At 36.9% G+C, this 20,478-nt stretch overlaps 5 protein-coding genes across 6 annotated transcripts; 2 read left to right on the top strand and 3 right to left on the bottom strand.

Annotated features, from left to right (window-relative positions):
- On the top strand, nucleotides 1,588-4,789 carry LOC104746158 (phosphoethanolamine N-methyltransferase 1-like). Its single transcript, XM_010467570.2, has 11 exons — nucleotides 1,588-1,831; nucleotides 1,972-2,225; nucleotides 2,337-2,474; nucleotides 2,566-2,709; nucleotides 3,097-3,207; nucleotides 3,303-3,444; nucleotides 3,538-3,818; nucleotides 3,897-4,058; nucleotides 4,146-4,199; nucleotides 4,293-4,367; nucleotides 4,476-4,789. The coding sequence occupies exons 1-11, from the start codon at nucleotides 1,816-1,818 to the stop codon at nucleotides 4,572-4,574; spliced, it is 1,476 nt and encodes a 491-aa protein (XP_010465872.1). The 5' UTR covers nucleotides 1,588-1,815; the 3' UTR covers nucleotides 4,575-4,789.
- Nucleotides 7,989-10,393, bottom strand: LOC104746159 (WUSCHEL-related homeobox 1-like). Of its 2 annotated transcripts, none has more exons than XM_010467572.2 (4): nucleotides 10,077-10,393; nucleotides 9,619-9,978; nucleotides 9,436-9,497; nucleotides 7,989-8,700 (listed from the first exon to the last, which is right to left on the bottom strand). In XM_010467572.2, the coding sequence occupies exons 1-4, from the start codon at nucleotides 10,210-10,212 to the stop codon at nucleotides 8,209-8,211; spliced, it is 1,050 nt and encodes a 349-aa protein (XP_010465874.1). In that variant the 5' UTR covers nucleotides 10,213-10,393; the 3' UTR covers nucleotides 7,989-8,208. The 2 variants fall into 2 exon arrangements, with proteins under 2 accessions (XP_010465874.1, XP_010465873.1); XM_010467571.2 differs by having other exon boundaries at nucleotides 9,619-9,981.
- LOC104746160 (pentatricopeptide repeat-containing protein At3g18020-like) lies at nucleotides 12,724-14,944 on the top strand. The gene has a single exon (XM_010467574.2). The coding sequence runs from the start codon at nucleotides 12,740-12,742 to the stop codon at nucleotides 14,792-14,794; it is 2,055 nt and encodes a 684-aa protein (XP_010465876.1). The 5' UTR covers nucleotides 12,724-12,739; the 3' UTR covers nucleotides 14,795-14,944.
- LOC104746161 (phosphopantothenoylcysteine decarboxylase-like) lies at nucleotides 15,033-16,193 on the bottom strand. The gene is made up of 2 exons (XM_010467575.2): nucleotides 15,635-16,193; nucleotides 15,033-15,498 (listed from the first exon to the last, which is right to left on the bottom strand). Exons 1-2 carry the CDS (start codon nucleotides 15,974-15,976, stop codon nucleotides 15,214-15,216), a joined length of 627 nt encoding a protein of 208 aa, XP_010465877.1. The 5' UTR covers nucleotides 15,977-16,193; the 3' UTR covers nucleotides 15,033-15,213.
- On the bottom strand, nucleotides 17,378-20,129 carry LOC104746162 (RNA exonuclease 1 homolog). Its single transcript, XM_010467576.1, has 4 exons — nucleotides 19,755-20,129; nucleotides 18,693-19,586; nucleotides 18,108-18,173; nucleotides 17,378-17,984 (listed from the first exon to the last, which is right to left on the bottom strand). The coding sequence occupies exons 1-4, from the start codon at nucleotides 20,022-20,024 to the stop codon at nucleotides 17,673-17,675; spliced, it is 1,542 nt and encodes a 513-aa protein (XP_010465878.1). The 5' UTR covers nucleotides 20,025-20,129; the 3' UTR covers nucleotides 17,378-17,672.

The following is a 20,478-nucleotide window of genomic DNA, read 5'->3' on the forward strand; positions in this document are numbered from 1 at the left end:
AAAAAAAAAATCATATTACACATTCATTACTATTCAGGAAGATACTTGATTTGAATGGTGTGAGAGTTTGTTTACCTTTCAAAGAAGCTCCAAAGAAGGATATGTAGTAGAAGAATCAAGCCTTGAGTTTCGATCCCTCTTTATTCTCTTTCTCACAATCGCAACCACAAGCAACCAGACAATAACAATGGCGGACCTTGTTTTTCTTCTTTGAGAAAGCGGCGTAACCTAATAACAATGTCGGGATAATTGTGTTTCTTTGCCATTCACGATGAAGTGAAAATTGTTGGGCTTATGGGCTCTAATAAATTGCTGGACTTTAAAATATGTTTGCCTAATTAAAATATGTCCAATTAAAACAAACAAAGCCCAATTAAAATATGTATAATATATATATATATATACCCGGATATCCGGATATCCGGTTCTAGTTATTATCACTATCCGGCTCCGACTCCGGATCCGCCCGGATTTGTAAATCAACTATCCGAATCCGGATCCGCCTGTACCGGATATCCGGTTTTCCGGAGCAGATATGGGCGGATCCCGGATCGGAGACTGGATCCCGGATAATAGGTCTCAGGGCTAACTGATGGCAAGGGATATGTTGGCTACACCTGTGTCAACTGTTGCATCAGAATCTGCATTTAGTGCAGGTAGTCGAGTACTAGATCGTTTTCGTAGTTCACTCACACCAAGAGTTGTGGAAGCTCTTATTTGTACCCAAGATTGGTACCGTGACAATGATGAAGATTTAAAAGTAGAAGAAATGGTTGCTGAGCTTGAGTTTATTGAATCTGGTAATGTTTTTTCTGTTATATATCTTCTAGTTTTATGAATTTTTATAGCTTTTCAAGTGCTAATGATTGTTATTATTTCTATAGAAGTGAAGACTTTAAATTTACAGCCATGACCAAGGCTTGAATGGTGTGTGAGGATGAGGTAATTGATCTTAGAGTCTTTATATTTTGAAATCAAAATAGTCTTTCTAGAAATTAGTATGAATTTCATGTCTAACACATATTTTTCTTTCTTTTTCAGATTTCATGGAAGAACACGAAGATGAATGGGGACATCAAGATACATCACTTGAATCTTTTGTACTTTTTTGCTATCTTTTTGCTGACTGTTGGTAATTTGGTGTATCAAACATAAATTTAATGTATCCCTAGAATCGTTTCATTTTTTAAAACAGGTGATATTTATAATACTCAAACAGGTGTTATTCATGATATACCGGATCTGGATATCCGTGGATATCCTAAAATTTTATGGATATCCGGACAACCGGATATCCGGTATTTCGGAATCGGAGCCGGAGAATAGAATTACGAATCCGCCAGATACGGATACGGATGCGGAGACCTTCAATTTGGTCGGATATCCGGTTCCATCTCAGGGCTAACCACAACTTAAGGAATTGACAGAATGACTAAATAAATTATACGCTTATTATAATAACCGGTTTAAATAACTCGACGGTTTAGTAAAAAAGTTTTACAGTCAGGTAAGTAAAAAAGTAAGTCTACGAGAGCTCCGAAGGTGACGCCGCATCGTTCCCCCTCCCCCTATAAAAAAGGGCGCGCACCTGATGAGAGCCACACACTCAGACTCTCTCACACTCTTTCGCTCAGATCTGAATTTTACATTTTTTTTTCCTTCGTCTCAGACGTTTGTGAGAGAATTGATGCAGCAGAGAGGACGATCCGTCAACCGTAGATCTCGAAGCTTCTCTAGATCCAGACTCGCCGTCGAAGGCCATTAAGAAAACTCTCTCCGAAACATATCTTTTTTTTATAACCCAAAATTTTCGAAATGGCTGCAACGTACGGTATGATCACTGATCCTATTCATCGTAATCGTTTGATTTTGCTTAAAATTAATCGAAATTTGGAGATCTTAGGGAAAATAGAAGCGAATGTGAGAAATTGATTTTGGATTTTGATTTGATGTGATTTCGAGTGAGCGTAGAGGAAGAGCGTGATATCCAGAAGAATTACTGGATTGAGCATTCGGCTGATCTGACTGTTGAAGCTATGATGCTTGACTCTCGTGCTTCTGATCTCGACAAGGAAGAACGTCCTGAGGTTCTCTCTTTACTCCCTTCATATGAAGGCAAATCTGTCTTGGAACTTGGAGCTGGTATTGGTAGGTTCACTGGTGAATTGGCTCAAAAGGCTGGTGAACTCATTGCTCTTGACTTCATTGATAGCGTCATTGAGAAGGTTTTCTTTTTTGATCAATTCACCTTTCTTAGTTTTAATGTTTCTTTGCTTTCATGACACTTTGTTTGTAATCTTGTATGTATGCTACATTTCTTTCTTTCTTTCTTGTAGAATGAGACTGTCAATGGACATTACAAGAACGTCAAGTTTATGTGTGCTGATGTTACATCCCCTGACCTTAAGATTACTGATGGATCCCTTGACTTGATTTTCTCCAACTGGCTTCTCATGTATCTTTCTGACAAAGAGGTATTAAGATGATCTCTTATTTTTTTTTATTCAAGATAAAAAGATGAGGAATGGAATTGAGTTTTTAAGCAACTGTTTGGTTTGGATTCAGGTGGAGCTTTTGGCTGAAAGGATGCTTGGTTGGATCAAGGTTGGTGGATACATCTTCTTTCGTGAATCTTGCTTCCACCAATCTGGGGACAGTAAGCGCAAATCCAACCCGACTCACTACCGTGAACCCCGTTTCTATTCCAAGGTTCCTACTTCTCTTTTATCTAGTTGATAGTTACATTTCCGGAACTGCAATTTCAATTGTTTAGTGGTTAGAAATTAGAATGGCTATGCTTGAGAATATGTTGAGATTTATGGAAGTCTCAGTGGGTTGAGGTGAATAGTAAAGGATACATAACCACTTGAATGTCCTCTTATTGGCTGAGACATAAATGTTATCTTATGCTTTGGGTGTTTGTTAGTTTTGGTTAATCGGACTTTGAAGTAATGTAGTGGTCACACCTCACCATATATGTAGTATTTTGTCCCTAAATCTGTTCAAGCAGATTATTGGAAAACGTTAAGTACATTCACGTAGTAGTTATGTTGCATTTGTATTTTACTGACTAAAACTGATGGTGAATATATGCAGATCTTTCAAGAATGTCAGACACGCGATGCTGCTGGGAATTCATTTGAGCTCTCTATGATTGGATGCAAGTGCATTGGAGCGTATGTGAAGAACAAGAAGAATCAGAATCAGGCAAACAAATCTCTTTTGATCGAGATTGTCTAGTTTCCTATTATTATCGTTAAGATCTGAATCATGAATAACATTCTTTGTTTTGTGGGATGCAGATTTGTTGGATTTGGCAAAAAGTCAGCTCAGAAAATGACAGAGGCTTCCAGCGTTTCTTGGACAATGTTCAGTACAAGTCCAGTGGAATCCTACGTTATGAGCGTGTCTTTGGTCAAGGGTTTGTGAGCACTGGCGGACTTGGTAAAATCCCAATTCGTTTTTGCTTGTGTTGTGTGTTCGTGATGTTCTGTGTATTAAATATTAAGTGTGTTTGTGTCATGTTTCGTGGATCAGAGACAACCAAAGAATTTGTAGAGAAAATGAATTTGAAACCAGGACAGAAAGTGCTAGATGTTGGGTGTGGCATTGGTGGAGGTGACTTCTATATGGCTGAGAAGTTTGATGTCCATGTTGTTGGTATCGACCTGTCTGTCAACATGATATCTTTCGCATTGGAGCGTGCTATTGGACTCAACTGCTCAGTTGAGTTTGAGGTAGCGGATTGCACCACAAAACACTACCCAGATAATTCGTTTGATGTCATTTACAGCCGAGACACCATTCTGCACATCCAAGTACTCAACTTTTGCTCATTGTTCTCTGTTCGAAGTTATGTCATTACAAATTCTTACTCATTCTCTCTCTTATTTCAGGACAAACCAGCTTTGTTCAGGACTTTCTTCAAGTGGCTTAAGCCGGGAGGTAAAGTTCTCATCAGTGACTACTGTAGAAGCCCAAAAACTCCATCTGTTGAGTTTTCTGAGTACATCAAACAGAGAGGATATGATCTCCATGACGTTCAAGCTTATGGGCAGGTTTGTCTTGTGTCTCAATGATATATGTTTTTGCTGTCCTCAAGGCCCTTTGTCTATATGCCTTTTGACATTAAATCTTCAATGTAGATGCTAAAAGATGCTGGCTTCAAAGACGTGATCGCAGAGGACCGGACTGATCAGGTGAATGAAACTAACATACATACATACCTTGTTTAAAACCCAAGGACTGTAGCTATAACAGAGTATGTTTCTTTTGGTGTTATGTATCTACAGTTTACGCAAGTCCTGAGACGTGAACTAGAGAGTGTGGAGAAAGAAAAGGAAGAATTCATCTCCGACTTCTCCAAAGTAAGTATCTTTCTTCTTTCAGTATCTGAAAATGAAAACTTTTATGATGTCACAATATCTTAAGCCGTCTCTCTTATACAAATTTTGATGCATCTCACAAAAACGCAGGAGGATTACGATGACATTGTTGGAGGATGGAAGGCAAAGCTGGAGAGGTGTGCATCGGATGAACAGAAATGGGGACTCTTCATCGCCAACAAGAATTAATCAATCAAAAAATTATATCCTCTGTTTTCTTTCTTTCTTCAATAAACATGTCATTTCCGCTAGGTGATGATAAGCATGATGCAGTCAGTGTTATGCGATCTTGAGTGGTGTTATATTTTGTTTCTTGTTATGTGATAATTGATATGTAAGCCGAATTATGTTTGGTCCGGTTTAAGGACTTCTCTATTAAAATGTACTCTTTGATTTGAAGAATTCTCGAAATGCATTTGTGTCATACGCTTTGACTTGAGTTTCAATTGGAAATTTGGCTACGGTTAGGATCAACTTACACCGAACTAGGCATATACATCTCCTTTATTGGCATTAAATTTGATTCAGCGTTTTAGCCAAATTATCTCACTATTTTTTTAATTAGATCCCTTTAGCTGTGTTCTAGGCCCCCAAGTATTTAAATTGTATTGAATGTTTGAAACCGTAAGTTGTTAAAAAGCAATTTAGATCTCATCGAATATATTAGGCACTTTTATTGAACTAACCATTGCTGAATTTTTTTTATTTTTTTTCCTGGTAGAGAAATTAGTAGGAGAGGCCTGGGAATAACATAAAATATTTAAATTTTCTAATTGAAAAAAAAAACATTCCATAGGGTTACCCATAGCCATAGGGGGACACAGCAACGTAGTGTGTGGAGGTAAAAGAGAAAAGCCTTGAAATCACACACATTCAAGACTAGATTCGTCAGACTCCCCTCCTATTTAGGTTTTGACCCAACCCTACCTCTGCTATAGACACCTACACTGTTCTATTTCTGTAATCAACAGTGTCAATTTCAATCTCATACAGTCAATTTATTTGCAAAATCCATTAATTTTACCCCAATGGTCAAGTAACTCAAAAAAACATGTTAGCTGTTTGGTGTTTTCTTTCTTTCTTTATTTTTGGTTTTAATGTTCGATGTTATTTTTTAAAGATATTGTTAAACATTCGTTTTTTGTTTTATTTTTGACATCATATTCGTTTTAGAAAGAAACCACAAATCTATTAATTTATACCTACGTCCCTCAGTCTTACATTGTCAGAACACTGTAAATATAGTGTTAAATGTGTATGCGTATTATATTTTTTTTGTCGACATGTGTAGTATATAAATAAATATATGTATATACGTACACACGTGACATATATGTAATGGTGTTATTATGATGACCTCATGATAAGAGAGATCACTGACAATTTATAATGGAAAAGCTTTAAAATAGGCTTTAATCATTTGGTTTTTGATATAACTTGGTTCTTGTTCTTAAGGGAGAGATAGATGCGAATGAAAGAAGAATCACATGGAACGCTTAACCAAAATAGGGAAAATGCAGAGAATAGAGAGAGGAGCCGGGTGGGTGAGTCACACAGCCAAGCCAAACCAATGGTCCACCTCATGCCTGCCACCATTTTGTCCCTCACAGACACACCCCTCCTTCAGTCTTGTCAATTCTCTTTCTCTCTCTCTCTCTCTCTCTCTCTCTCTCTCTCTCTTAATTTGTCTCTTCCACAGTTGGGGTTTTTTAAAGTGTTCAAATCAATGACGACTACTAATTCGACGATTTTATTTTTTCTTGTAGATATTTGTAGTCATTTTAAGTCTTCAGCTATATATACCAGCTGGAGGTTTCTGTAGCTAAAGACAAATACGAATTACCCACGGCTAAAACCATCCATGCATGAAATAATGTCAAGCATTGTATCTATTAGCTAGCTAGTATAAAACTATAAACTATATATATATACTCTTAGAAAGCCTATCACCTTCAGCTTCGTGCAATAACTACTATTCAAATTATATGTAGGGATGTAACTTTTCCATGTTGGTCATACATGCATATATAGTGTTATTATAACACGTCACAGTGAATCAAAGGAGGAGACATAGATTTTTTTACGATCCATGGGAATAACCAAAAGATTACATCGTACAATTACACTTTACCATTAATCTTCGTTACAATTCACGAGAAGATTCGTGTTTCTTTATTTCCTAACAACAACATATAATTAATAGGATAGTACGTGTGGTAATCTGTTGACTATATACGTACGTACCCATTCATATGTTTCTCTTCTTGCTTTTTTACTTTTTCGTATAATTAAAGTCATGTTTTTTGTTTTTGCTTACTTTCATGCTCGCAAGAATCACAAACACTCAATCATCATGAAAAAGAAATAAAGCCAAATACAAAGTGAGACGGAGGGAATGATAATGCATCAAAATAAGCAATGCAAACATTTTTTTTTTTACTATGGATCTTGCATCTAAAACTATTAATAAAGAAAAAGGTCTCATTGAATCGTACAAAGAGACATAAAAGAATGAATGAATCTTTGGGAAGAGAAAGGAAAGTGTCGGGGCTTCTTCTATGAATAAGCTATTCAGTTAATTTGTTTTTCTTTTAAGTCTTGTCTCTTCTCTCCTCTAAAAGTCGCTCTTCTTTCCTTTTCTCACGTTCCCACTTCCCAACTCTCATATTTTTTTTTGTCTTTTCCCCCCATTTGAAAATTATATTGGGTAGGCTATTTAATTTATATACCTCCCTCCATTCGTTAATAATATATATTGTGAACTAATTACAAATATTTTGTGTCAAAACAGTAGCTTTTAAATAAAAGAAAAAAAACTTTCAATTGCGTAGAAGACACCCACCTAAGCATCGAAGTGTCTGCTAAGTACAAACTCATAGAGAAAATGGTTTAGTTTATCGGAATATTATTTCAAATTAGAGTAGTTAGTATTGTACTCTTAATCTAAAGTTATTTAAAAAAAATATTCGTATTTCTAATCAAAAAATTTGTGTATATAGAAAAAATAAACAAAATACTCGGATTTAAGTGAAATATTTTTGTGTAGTTTAGTAGGGTATGAACCCGAAAAGAAATATGTGATGAAATTAAAAATGTTATATGCAAATACAAAGTAAAATTGTTGGTTGAGGGACGTTGAATAGGAGGAAGTTAATGTATACATAAATAGCATATGTAAAGGCATTTTGTTAGCATGCAAGCGAAGAGAAAACAAAACAAGTTCCAAATTAACCAATTTAATTTTCCCCACTCTCTTAGTCACTTCAACATCAACCCAATTCTTTTTGTCTCTCGCGCATTTATAACTCATAGGAACAGATGCCTACATTGACATATGCATTATATATGCAAATACATATAGTATTACATATAGATCATGAGTGTGTAGATATAAAGATTTAACGGGTAAAAGAAAAAATATGTAGAGTAACGAGTTCCCGTTTTCGTAACACTTGATCCCATCACCTATGCACCAAAACAGCTTCATTCACCAACCAAATCAAGCAAGTTTCATGATCCAAACCCTAATTCATCACATCCACACAAAAGAAAAACTAATGAGAAAATCACATGTCATTCGATTATTTTCTTAAATTTGTTTGGTTCATTTTTAATATTTAAAGAAAGTGGTCCAAAGTGCATTTTAAGGCAAACCCTTATGAAATGTTAACATCAACACCATAAAGACACGCCTGCGCTCACTCCCAGACAAAAACCCTAAATAAGTAACCCCTTTTCTCTCTCTCCAACTTGGTTGATTAATTAAACTAATCATCTAATAACAAAAATAAAGGTCTTGCTCTTGAAAGACATCAATTAGGGTTTAGTTCTTCAACGGCAGAAACTCATAGAAACAGTGAATGCCACTGATCTCCTTCTCTTTCTCAGCATCGCTACAAAACCCTTCTTTTCTCAATGGAAACAGCTCAAGTGTCTGTTCTTGATGATCCGAGTCACCGTTGGAGCATTCTTCATGACGTTCTTGACCTTTATTGTCATCATAATTTCGTCGACAAGTCTCTGCGTTCGTTGCTTCTCTCGTGCTTAGAAGCACAGGTGAAAACGTGACCGAATCTTTAGCAGAAACAGTATTCACATTGCTAGTGGAGATCATGTTGGAGGAAACATTTGTTGAATTGAGAATGAGGTTCCGCTGATGATGATGTGAAGAAGGGTAGAGTCCAGGTGGCAACTGCATCATCTGCCACGTGACGTTCCTCCCTAAAAAGCTTCGTCTCTCGTCACCTCCACAACGACCATTGCGCTCTACCCGTATGTTCGCTGGCTCCTCCTGATGATCATCATGTGTAGGTTTCTAATTATATACCCAACAAAAAAAGAACATTATTCATATTAGTCAATTTGTTTATCGTTGGAAAATGTAAAAATTGGTAACAAATAAGTCAAAATATTTAGGCTAACCGACAAACTTTATGCCTAAAAATCCCCATTACACACACAGACCCAAAATTAATCAGTCAAAACAAATTCCAGATATGGACAAGGGTGAAGGGGAATGAGACCGTTAAAGACCAAGGTCAAAACAGTCTATTCAAGCATGACATGAGTTGGAGTGTAAAAGCACATTAATATTTAGAGGTTTTGAGGAAAAACAAGAAGACATATATCTAAAGGATCGATCGTACGTAGCAGCTGTCCCGACAGAAAGGAAAGTCTCTGCAGCTTTTTGGATCAATCCATTAATTACTTCTTCTTTTTTTAATAAACGAAATAACTAGTTTTAATACTCCTACAATTATACTATATGCTGAGAATATATATTTTACTTAACTCTTATTTGCATTTCCCGATAAACTAAACTTTTTGGTCTTTTCCACCGCCTCTCATCTTCTCTGCCTTAATTTGTTGTTTTTCTTTCAAACTTACCCAAACTTCCAAAAGAAGAATTCACTTATTCTTTAAGAGATTCTATTTGTAATCATATGCTAATTATTCACTATCCTTAATTACGTTCCCTTTCATGCGCCCAACAGGAGACCACCAAGTACTGTTAAGTTTGTAACCAAAAAAAACATGTATCGATATGTACCTCTAGTTGTGTGTCGCATCCGACCGAACATATCCAGTTCTTGGCTTGTTCAACTTTGTAACCTGCAAAATCAAATAAAAATTAAATTTCAATATGTCAATATCGAAGCTAAATGTCTAATCAACCCAAAATAAAAAATTTAATACAAAAAGTCTCTAGTTGTTTCTATATATGGTATCTCACCTGGCGGGTCCTTCTTGTCGAATCCGTGGTTTGAGACAAGACTCGTTGTGTTAAGGACCGAATCTTCATGGCCAGTTTCCATCTGTCGTCGCCGTTTCTGGCGTTCGCGAGCTTTGTGGTTTTGGAACCAGTAGAAAACGTTTTTGCCTTCTATCTTCCCGTACCGTCGTAGCTGTGCGGTGATTTGTTGGATGTGGTCGGCAGAAGGAGTTCTTGTTCCTTGTCCGTACAACTCCTCAAGAACCCTTAACTGATCCGGCGTTGGATTCCACCGTGAGCTCACCATTACCGGCGGATGTTGAGGTTCTGAGTTTAGCATCATCAGCTCCCTCTTGTTCTGCTCCGCCGTCATCGTCATCACTGCTGTGAAAATGATAGCAATAAATAAAGTGAGCATTACAAACAAAAGAAAGACAGAGGGAACGTATGAGAGAGAGAGAGAGAGAGGATGATCTGACCCATATTAAAGCGGTGGTCAGAGTTGGTGTTTGGGGAGGCGGTGGGACAAGAAGAGAGGCGTGGGATGAGTGGTCGAAGCTTTCTTCCTCCGTTGAAGGAATCTGCACCTCCTTCGTTGTAACCCATCGTCCACATTTTGATATATTTTTTTCACTTGAAGGGAGAGAGAGAGAGAGAAAGAAAGAGCAGTACAATTATATATTAGGTTTTTTTGTTCTGAAGTCAAGGAGATGTAAATGATATATGGTTGAAGGAGGAAATAGACAAATGGTGGAAAGAGGTATTGGCTATTTTGGCTTTGAAGTCGAGTGATAAAGTTGAGATATCTTTGTGTATATGTGAATGAGAGCATGGAAATGGGGTTTTGTAACCATATATATAGAAAGAGATAGGCAGTCTAACACATTCCTTTTTTATTTTTTACAAAATATTAACATTCTCCATATATATGAATATTATACATTTCTTTGTTTTTGTATTTGTTCTATTTTTTTAAAAAAATATATATATATACCCGGATGCCAAATCATGCACACAGATATAGTTTAATGTAAAAGATATATATAGCATCATATAATCCCTGCTTCTAGTAAACGTGTATATATAGCATCATACCATATACTACATTTGTAGGAAGTATATAATCTATATGGTTTTGTTTATTTGACGACGATTGTTTTATTTATTTATTTTGGTTTTATACACAATACGATTAATGTGACATGTAATAGATTCATAGACATTAAGCCCATATATATCTTTACTTGCAAAGACAAAGCTTCCATGCATGAACAATGTGTACCACTAAAATACTATTCAAACCGTGGTTACACTGCGGGTGATGAAAGTACTTAACCACTATACATAATACTGACATACAAATATATTAACTTCCCTCCCAACCACATATATTAAGTTGAGTTTATCCCTCTATTAATTAACAACCCACTATTAATTAACCAAGTCAATAAATTCATTGATCATCTATATCAAATTTCACTAAGCAATTTTTGGAGATACAATCTTAGCATCATATGTACCATATGATTTAGTGGCTATAATTAGAAGGAAGATATCATGAGAGAAAAGGAGAGGAAGGTAGATGAGGTTGACTAGCTAGTGAGAGAGGAGAGAGAGGCGTGGAATTCTGGGGGATATGATATGATATGATATGATATGAATGATATGGGGAGATGCGAAGGAGCTAAGACCATGATTACTGGGAGTAACTCTCTCAGATACTCTTATTAGAAAATAATAAAAGGAAGAGAGAGAAGGAAAAAAAGAAAGGAATCGTTTCTTTCCCAAGTCACTTGAGAATCGATTCTCAGAACAAGTGTGACATGTGTCACTTGTTAAGTGAAACAGCAATGAGGAAATAAATAAATAATAATAATTTATAAAAAAAATATTTTTTTTGGTTTTTTTGAGAAACGTTGAGTCGTTCTCGATTAATGATGCTCTTATAGCGACGTTACATTCTCCCATCTCTCCCCATCACTCCTTTTCTTTCATTCTTTTTTTCCCCTCTTTTGTTTTTTGTTTTGTTTTTTTTTTCTCATTCATTCTTTTTTCCTCCATATATATAATACTATATTACTGAGTATTATTATATACTAGTAGTATTGTGTATTGATCTTTTGTTTTTATGAAATATGAGATCATATTATATATGTGTGTGTGTGTGTGTGGTGGCTTTCACTATTATTCTTGTTCTCAACTGCCCCATATATAGGCTTTCTCTCCTTTACACTCTTCACCTCATCTCCTTTGTCTCTCTCAAACCCACTTTTCTATAAAACCCTTTTCCTTTCTTTTTCTCTTTGGGATCTTAAATCCCCCTTTTCTGTCTTTTCCCAAGCCCCCCTTAATCCTTTTGTTTTTTTCTCCTTTTTTAGAAAATTTTCTAATCTTAAGTTTGGAACTAGACGATCCTTCTCTTTTCCTTACTTGTTTTAATGTTTATGTGATGATGAAAAACTATTGTTTACAATGACATATCCTAAATCATCCGTCTCATATTAGTGAACAGGGATCTTGTCAATTATGAATTTTAATCAAAATGTTCTTCACACATATATATATGATTGGTGGCTTGCAAGTGATTGTGTATTAATTAAATCATTCATATAAGATCAAATTTGTAAAACAGTTCTGACTTTCAGCAATCTTGTATTACTTGTTCCGAAGCAAAGCTAGTTTATATCATACTTGAATCATTACATTTCTCTTTAACAGAGATATTTTCCAAGCTAAATATATCACACACATGTAGATATATTACAAGTCAGTTATATATAGTCTATGATTTTTTTAATTTTTAGTTGTAATTTAGTGTTATTCATTTAACAAATTTAAAACATAGACTAATCTCTTTAGAAAATTTTTAATAATTTTTTTTAGCAAAATTGAAAATAAATTGTATAACTGGAAATTCGTACTACAGTTTAATTTTTTAAAAAATACGAGTATAATCTTTAGTTTTTCCAACTATCCCGAACATTTATTGAATTGGGTCTACAAACGTCAAAGTTTTGGGCCCAATGAAAGCCCATCTAACAAGGATAAAAAAAAAAAAAAAAACATATGATAATAAAAGTCTTTTCATTTTATATAAAAGCCAGTTTAAGCGAAACAGAGAGAGACCGCTGCAAAAAAAGCTATGATCTTCGTCACTCGCCTTCGACTTCTAGCCAGAGAAAATGGCTTCTTCTTCTCTACTAAACCCCTCTCTTTCTCATCTGCCTCCGTAATGATCACTGATAACGTCGAACCTCGAACACACAGAGAAGGAGGAGAAGATGATCCAACAAAAGCTGAAGATCGTCGACGCAGTGTAACCGATAAAGCTTACTGGAGAAGACGAATACACAGTATCTGCACCGTACAGAAGAATCCAGACGAAGCTCTTCGTATTCTCGACGGACTCTGCCTTCGTGGTTATCGTCCTGATTCGCTTAACCTCAACAGTGTGATCCACGCTCTCTGTGACGCCGGAAGATTCGACGAAGCTCACCGTCGGTGTCTCCTCTTCGTCGATTCGGGTTTTATCCCAGATGAACGAACCTGCAATGTTATCGTTGCGAGATTGCTAGACTCGGGATCTCCGGATAGTACGTTGGGTGTTATTAACCGTTTGATCGGTGTCAAGAGAGAGTTCGTGCCGTCGTTGACGAATTACAACCGTTTGATCAATCAGCTTTGTTTGATTCGTAGGGTGTTCGATGCGCGTATGATCTTAAAAGATATGAGGAACATGGGACATCTCCCAAATGTTGTGACTTACACTACTTTGATCGGTGGTTACTTCGAGATTCGAGAGATTAAAGCTGCTCATCAAGTGTTCGACGAAATGCGTGTGCGTGGCGTAAAGCGTAATTCTCTCACAATGAGTGTTGTTATTGATGGGTTATTGAAAATGAGAGATGTTGAAACGGCACGGAGGCTGATGAAGGAACTCTGGGTATACTTGAAGAAGGAGACTGATGTATCAATTAAATCAGCAGCTTTTGCGAATCTCGTTGATTCTATGTGCAGGGAAGGTTATTTCAATGACGTTTTCGAGATTGCAGAGAACATGCCACAATGCGACTCCGTGAACGTTGAATTTGCTTACGGGCATATGATAGATTCCTTGTGTCTATACAGGAGAAACCATGGAGCTGCGAGGATTGTTTATATAATGAAGAGTAAAGGGTTGAAACCGAGAAGAACTTCATACAATGCTATTATTCATGGTTTGTGCAAGGATCGTGGTTGTATGAGGGCTTATCAGTTGCTAGAAGAGGGATCTGAATTTGGGTTTGTTCCGTCTGAGTATACTTATAAGCTCCTAGTGGAGAGTCTATGCAAGGAACTGGACGTTGGTAAAGCGAGGAATGTTCTAGAGCTGATGTTGAGAAAAGAAGGAGTAGATAGAACTAGAATCTATAATATCTATCTACGAGCTCTCTGCGTGATGGATAACCCGACCGAGATTCTAAATGTAATGGTCAGTATGCTTCAGGGAGACTGTAGGCCTGATGAGTATACACTTAACACAGTTATTAATGGGTTTTGCAAGATGGGTAGGGTGGATGATGCTATGCAAGTTCTAGGTGATATGATGACAGGGAAGTTTTGTGCACCAGATGCTGTGACTTTAACTACTGTTATGTGTGGCTTGCTCACTCAAGGAAGAGCAGAAGAAGCTCTGGATGTGTTGAATCGGGTTATGCCAGAGAAGAAGATTAAGCCAGGTGTTGTTACATACAATGCTGTTATACGTGGGTTGTTCAAGATGCAGAAGGGAGATGAAGCTATGCGTGTGTTTGATCAGATGGAAAAGGCGAGTGTGACTGCGGATAGTACTACATATGCTATAATCATTGACGGGCTGTGCGTGACTAGTGAGTTGGATATGGCGAAGAAGTTCTGGGATGATGTGATATGGCCATCAGGCAGACATGATGTGTTTGTGTATGCGGCATTTCTCAAAGGGCTTTGTCGGTCTGGTTGTGTAGTTGATGCTTGCCATTTCCTATATGACCTGGCAGATTCTGGAGCAATCCCTAATGTTGTGTGCTATAATACTGTGATTGATGAGTGTAGCAGAATTGGGTTGAAGACAGAAGCGTACGAGATGTTGGTGGAGATGAGGAAGAACGGTCAGGCTCCTGATGCTGTGACATGGCGGATACTAAATAAACTACATGATTCTAGCTGTGGAAGGAGATAGTTAGTTTTAAACTCTGCATCCTCTAATAGGCTGTTTCAAAAGCTATACATATTTTTGGTTCTCAAGCAATTCGTGGCTTCTGATATCATGATCACTGGGGGAAGGAAAACACAGACTACTGATCTGAGAATTGGTTTTTACCAACGCTGTGTGAGAGTAAAGAAGTTGCTTTGTTTGTTTCTCTGTCAGATTTTTGCCGGCAAATTCTAAAGTTCAGTAACCTCAGAAAGGTGAATAATCAGCAGAATTGAAGACAATACTTAAAAGAGTTAAGAGCGAGGAAAAAAACAAACAATTCTACTCCTCCAGAAACATAAATCCAGACAGCTATTTTAAGATATACAAGAAAAGCGTACAGACAGATAGAATCTATTATCTAAGATAGATCATTTCGACCAAATGCATGTGGAAATCATGGTTTAACTACTTTGCTGATGAGCCTGCGATTCCCAGAAGAGTCTGACAGTGGAATAGATAAGAGAGGGCTCAGCCATAGCGCCATTACCGTAGTCTCCACAGGCCAGTCTCTTCTTGATAGGAGGAATGAGTGTGATTCCCAGATCATCAAGCGACAAAAGATGCCTTTCAGTGAAAGGGTTGTTCCACATCAATGTGTTCATCGCTGGTGCAACAAAAAGTGGTTTGCTGTAGTCCCAAGCTCGTATGATGCAAGTCAACAGATTATCACAGAGCCCACCAGCAATCTATAAAGGTAAGAAAACAAAAAAAAAAAAGATCTCCATGAATGTTCCACAATTCACACAATTGAATGTTCCACAATTCACACAATTGAAGCTAAGTAGAGTGGTTTAAAAGATGTTTTGTTTTGTTTTGTTTTACCTTGCCTAAGGTGTTAGCAGACAAAGGAGCAATGACCAAAACATCAGCCCAACGTCTAAGCTCGATGTGAAGGACAGGATCACCGATCTTGTTCCAGCTTGACCATTCATCTTCATCAGTGTACAGAGTCACTTCTTGTGGGAGGGACAATTTATCGAGGAAATGAAGAGATGATTTGGAAACGACGGCTCTCACTTCTGCCCATTCGGTGAAACAATGGCAGAGATTGCCGAATTTGATAGCAGCGACACTCCCACTAGCAGCAAGTAGTACACGAGGCTTCCTCGGCGGTATGGTGTTGTTCACTTCCATATCTTGCCTGTCTCTTTTCACATTCTCCATGGCGCTTTAACACCTTCAGAGATCTAGCAAGTAGCGAGAATGGTTCGGCGAGGAACCCTAAACAAAAAAAAAAACTGATCTGCTTTCGAAGAATACCAAAATGTTTTAGAGGGAAGAGAGAGAGTGGGATAATCATTTTTACTCATTAGCCGCTGGTCAAATGGGCCGTTGACTCATTATTTTTAGGCCCTCTCTCTTCTGTAATAGTCAAATGGGCCATTAAAAGGTACCGCACAAACTCGATTATGCAAACCAAAACATAATCTCAAGATTGCTGAAACAATTCAAGCAGCTAAATGTGTATTATGTTTTACTAATTGAAAGGTTTACCGTTTACCTTGTAAATTGAAGATACAATGTAACAATAGTTTGATAACACCGCTTAAGCCATTGTACAAAAAAAATAAAACACCGTTTAATCAATGTTAAAAGTCCTTTTTTATTACTCCGTTTAAATAGATGTACACAGAGACCAAAACAATAAGTTGTATACTGGAAACTAGCAATTATTGTAAACTTTTTTTCTTGTTAAAGGTGTTCATTGTAAACTTATTATTATACGGTATATCACGGAAAACAATCTATTTAAACGGTATAATCATAATATTAAATGCCTTTGTTATATCCAAAATAATAAAATTAAACGATGAACTAATTGAAAATATATTTTTCAGTTGCATGTACATTTTTCTTCTTTTTGAAGATCCACACTACTTCGTGACACATATTTTACTTTGAAATTATTTATGAAATTGATTAATCAAAATCAAAATAATAAATTTATCATAATTAAAGAGTACCTTTTCAACTGCACTTTTTTGTAAACTTTATATTTTTCCGTGCCACATATTAACGTAGAAATTATTGATAAAATCTCTAAAGACAATTTTTTTTTTTTTACACTATAATTTGTATTCATAATGATGTACATTTTATTGTCAAGGAACAAAATCAGAAACTAATAACTCTAAAAAAAACTCTAGATTTTTTAAAAGGAGACATTTCATATTTTTTTTGTTTTTGGTGAAAATTCATATCTTTCTTTTAGTTATAAACTTTAACCATCTAAGCAAGTAATGGCTGTTTGATGATGCCAAAAATACTCTATTAACATAAAAGACATGCACAGCACGAACCTAGTTGTTATGGCCTTTGCCAAATGTTTATGATTTTTTTCTTCAACAAAAAGAAAAAAAAAACAAGTTTCAAACATATAAAAAAGAACTAAATTTACTTGCTAAACAATGTCAAAGTCAACACATCGAATACTGCCTCACCTCTAATAAATTTTGGGGTGAATACATTTGTACCAGCAGTTATGAGAAGATACCAACGACAACTTATGATGTTAAGATTCGCAAGCAAAGTAGAAGACAGATTGAAAAACCAAAGGCACAGGCATAAGAAAGAAAAGATGGAACACTAGAAACATAGCTAATTTACAGCCACGTCTTAAACGTTTTGGTTAAAGACACACCGACAACAACACCATTAACGAGTCTTTTGTTTTGCTTATGCAGACAACAAAACCTACGAAAAAAAATTAAAATTCCTTATAGTTTTTTTTAATATAAATTAAAGATACGATCCCAAAACCTAAATAAACTAGAAATAAATAAAACACTCCTCCTAACGCCAAACACCAAGGCTATATTATGTCTAGATTGATTTATTATTTATAATTATTCTTCAGAAATCAGAACAATGCTTCTTGCATTGCTTCTGCTTCTGTCTGAGTCTGGGTCTCGGTCTCGGTCTGTGCTTCTCCTCCTTCTCTTTCTTGTCCCTGTTCCTGTCCTCCTTGCGTTTCAGCAGCTTCAGTTTGAGCTTCAGTCTCTGGTGCTGAAGTCTCCAATGGCTCTGCCTGCACTTCTTCCATGGCTTGTGGTGGCTCAACCGTCTCCGTCACTGTTAGTCCTTCCAGATCTTTTATAGCTTGCACCACTGCAGGATCGTCACTAGTTACTCCATCTTTCAACACCTTCACGATTTCTTTTACTTTCTCTTGCTGAATCATATTTAGAGACCAAAACCAAAACATTAAGAAAGCAGAATGGGGAATTTTAAATCAAGAAACGAATCAAATGAAGCACATAACCAAAATGTTTATTATATTATCAACAACACTTACAAAAACATCAAACTTTCTCTTGAGTTCTCCAGAATCTTGTGTCCCAGTGGTGACTGATGTTGCAATCTAGGTTCATAAAACGGCAATAATGTTAGATAATCAATACAACAAATTCAAAGATAGACACTAAATGGTTAAATCAAGAAAGTCTTTTGAACATAACTCAATTGAACACGTTACTACTTAAAAAAAAAAAAAGAATATACATACACATACCAGTGAACACGACTACGTTATGACTCAGAAACCATAAAAACAGATTAGTTCACACACTAATTGATAAAACTATTACAAGCTAAAGCGAGACATCACCGACCACTTGGTCTTAATTATCCCAAAAAAAAACACAGAATATAATAAAAACACTGGATAGATACTAAGTCAGACAGATATGGGATACTCGAAAACAGACAATGCTCAAAAGCGGAAAGTGACATGGTACTTAATTCCACAATGATTGCAATTTGCAACACAAAGTATCAACCTTTTATCTTGACGGCGGAGCAGTGAACACAATCATACATAGTACACTAACCTCAGAGATCACAAAAAAAAAAACAGAATTGGGATGTAGTGAGAATTTACCTTTCTGGGTCTACCAACGGGACGCCCTCGTCCTCTTATAGGCTTCATAAGCCTACTAATAACACCACCAATCTTAGGTGGTCGTCCTCGTCCACGCTTCATCCCTGGAGCAACAACAGCCGCCACATTTTGACCACTTACTGGAGCAACGGTAACGCTGCTGCTAGGGTCAACAATTCTCCTAGGCCTTCCCCTGCGTCTAGCACCATTAGCAACATAAGGATACACAGAGGCAGTTGCAGAGACGGATTTGGGCTTCCTCTGTCTCCCAGCAGCTCTACGACCCGGTGGTCTACCTCTACGTTTCATGATTCCAGCCATAACCGACGCCTGAACGATTGGTGCAACAGCAGGAGCAGATGCTCCGTTCTTCCTTGGACGACCAGGTCCTCTCTTTGCCGACTCTGTAACCGCAACCGGAACAGCTTCAGTTGGTCTAGGTGCCTGTTGCCAGATTTGCTGTCCATTAGACTGGACCTGATTAGGTTGAATGGCTTGTAGTGGCTGTGCTTGAGCCTCAGGTTTAGGTTTAGGAGGACGACCACGACCACGTTTCTGAGGCTGAGAAGCAGAGCCAGATGCAGAGGCAGACATGGGATCATTGACGGTGTTGTTAACTTGAGGAAAAATCTCAGATCTGGGAACATCGAGACCTTGAGCGGCAGCAGCAGCAGCAACAGCAGCACTCTCAGGTTGAGCAGAGGAACCAGCGAATTTGTAAGACTTCTTAACCATAGCAAGAACACCACTGTTCTTCAAAGTCTTGAGGCTATGAGTCAACAGAGCAGGATGAGCAGCTGGTAAACCGGAGTGACATCTCTCGATGTATCTCGAAATTGCCATCTTGCTTGAACCATCCGGTTCGTTTAACGCGGCAATCGCAGCGCAAATCATCTACACATACAGAGAGATTCAAAAAAAAAATATATATTAGCCCAAAAAAAATAAAGAGAAAAAGAAAAAGAAACATAACTGAATTGAGTTAAAGGTAGAGACTTTAAAGATAAGATTAGAAGTGAATTGAGTTAAAGGAAGAAACTTTAAGAAAGATTTAGAACTTACTTCAGAGTAAGGAGGGTGGTTAGGATTGGTAGCCATCAGCGGTTGGGGAATTTGAGTTTGCGGCTGCGGTTGGAAGACATGGTTGTTGTTGTTGTTGTTGTTGTTCATGTACGGATTAGATACTAAAGGATGTTGAGGATGATTAAGAGCAGGGACGGCGCCGGAGCCGGAGGCAAAAGGGTGTGAGGTGGGAAAAGCAGGGAAAGGTGTGAACTGAGGAGGATGATGATGATGATGAGGATCACTTGAAATGGAAAGAGATGGATCCATTGATTTGGATTTTTTTTTTTGAAAGCCAAAGAGCTAAAAGAAGAAGAAGAAGGAAGATACACAGTTAAAAAAAAAAAGAAAAAAAAACAGAGGAGGAAGGAAGGTGAGATTTAGATTTAGGGTTTTTTTTTTCTTTTCTTTCTTTTTTTTTTTTTTTGCTCTCAGCTCTTTTGATTTTTTTTTCTTTTGGTTTTGTGAAAATAAAAATTATTGAGAGAGAAATATATAAATATAGTTAGGTTGGAGAGAGAAGGAGGCGGAGGAGTAGAGGAGAGAGATATGCAAAATGACGAAAGAGATTACTATTAAATCTGACCGTAGATTTGTTTTTAATCAATGGTTCTGACGAGGATCGATGACGTGTCGTTTCATTTTTGTTTTTTATTTTTATATTTTATGAGATTTGTGTTTCTTTACTTTGTTTTTTTTTTCTCTATTACAAAATTGCTAGATT

Source organism: Camelina sativa, chromosome 15, assembly GCF_000633955.1.
Source record: "Camelina sativa cultivar DH55 chromosome 15, Cs, whole genome shotgun sequence".
NCBI classification, from domain to species: domain Eukaryota; kingdom Viridiplantae; phylum Streptophyta; class Magnoliopsida; order Brassicales; family Brassicaceae; genus Camelina; species Camelina sativa.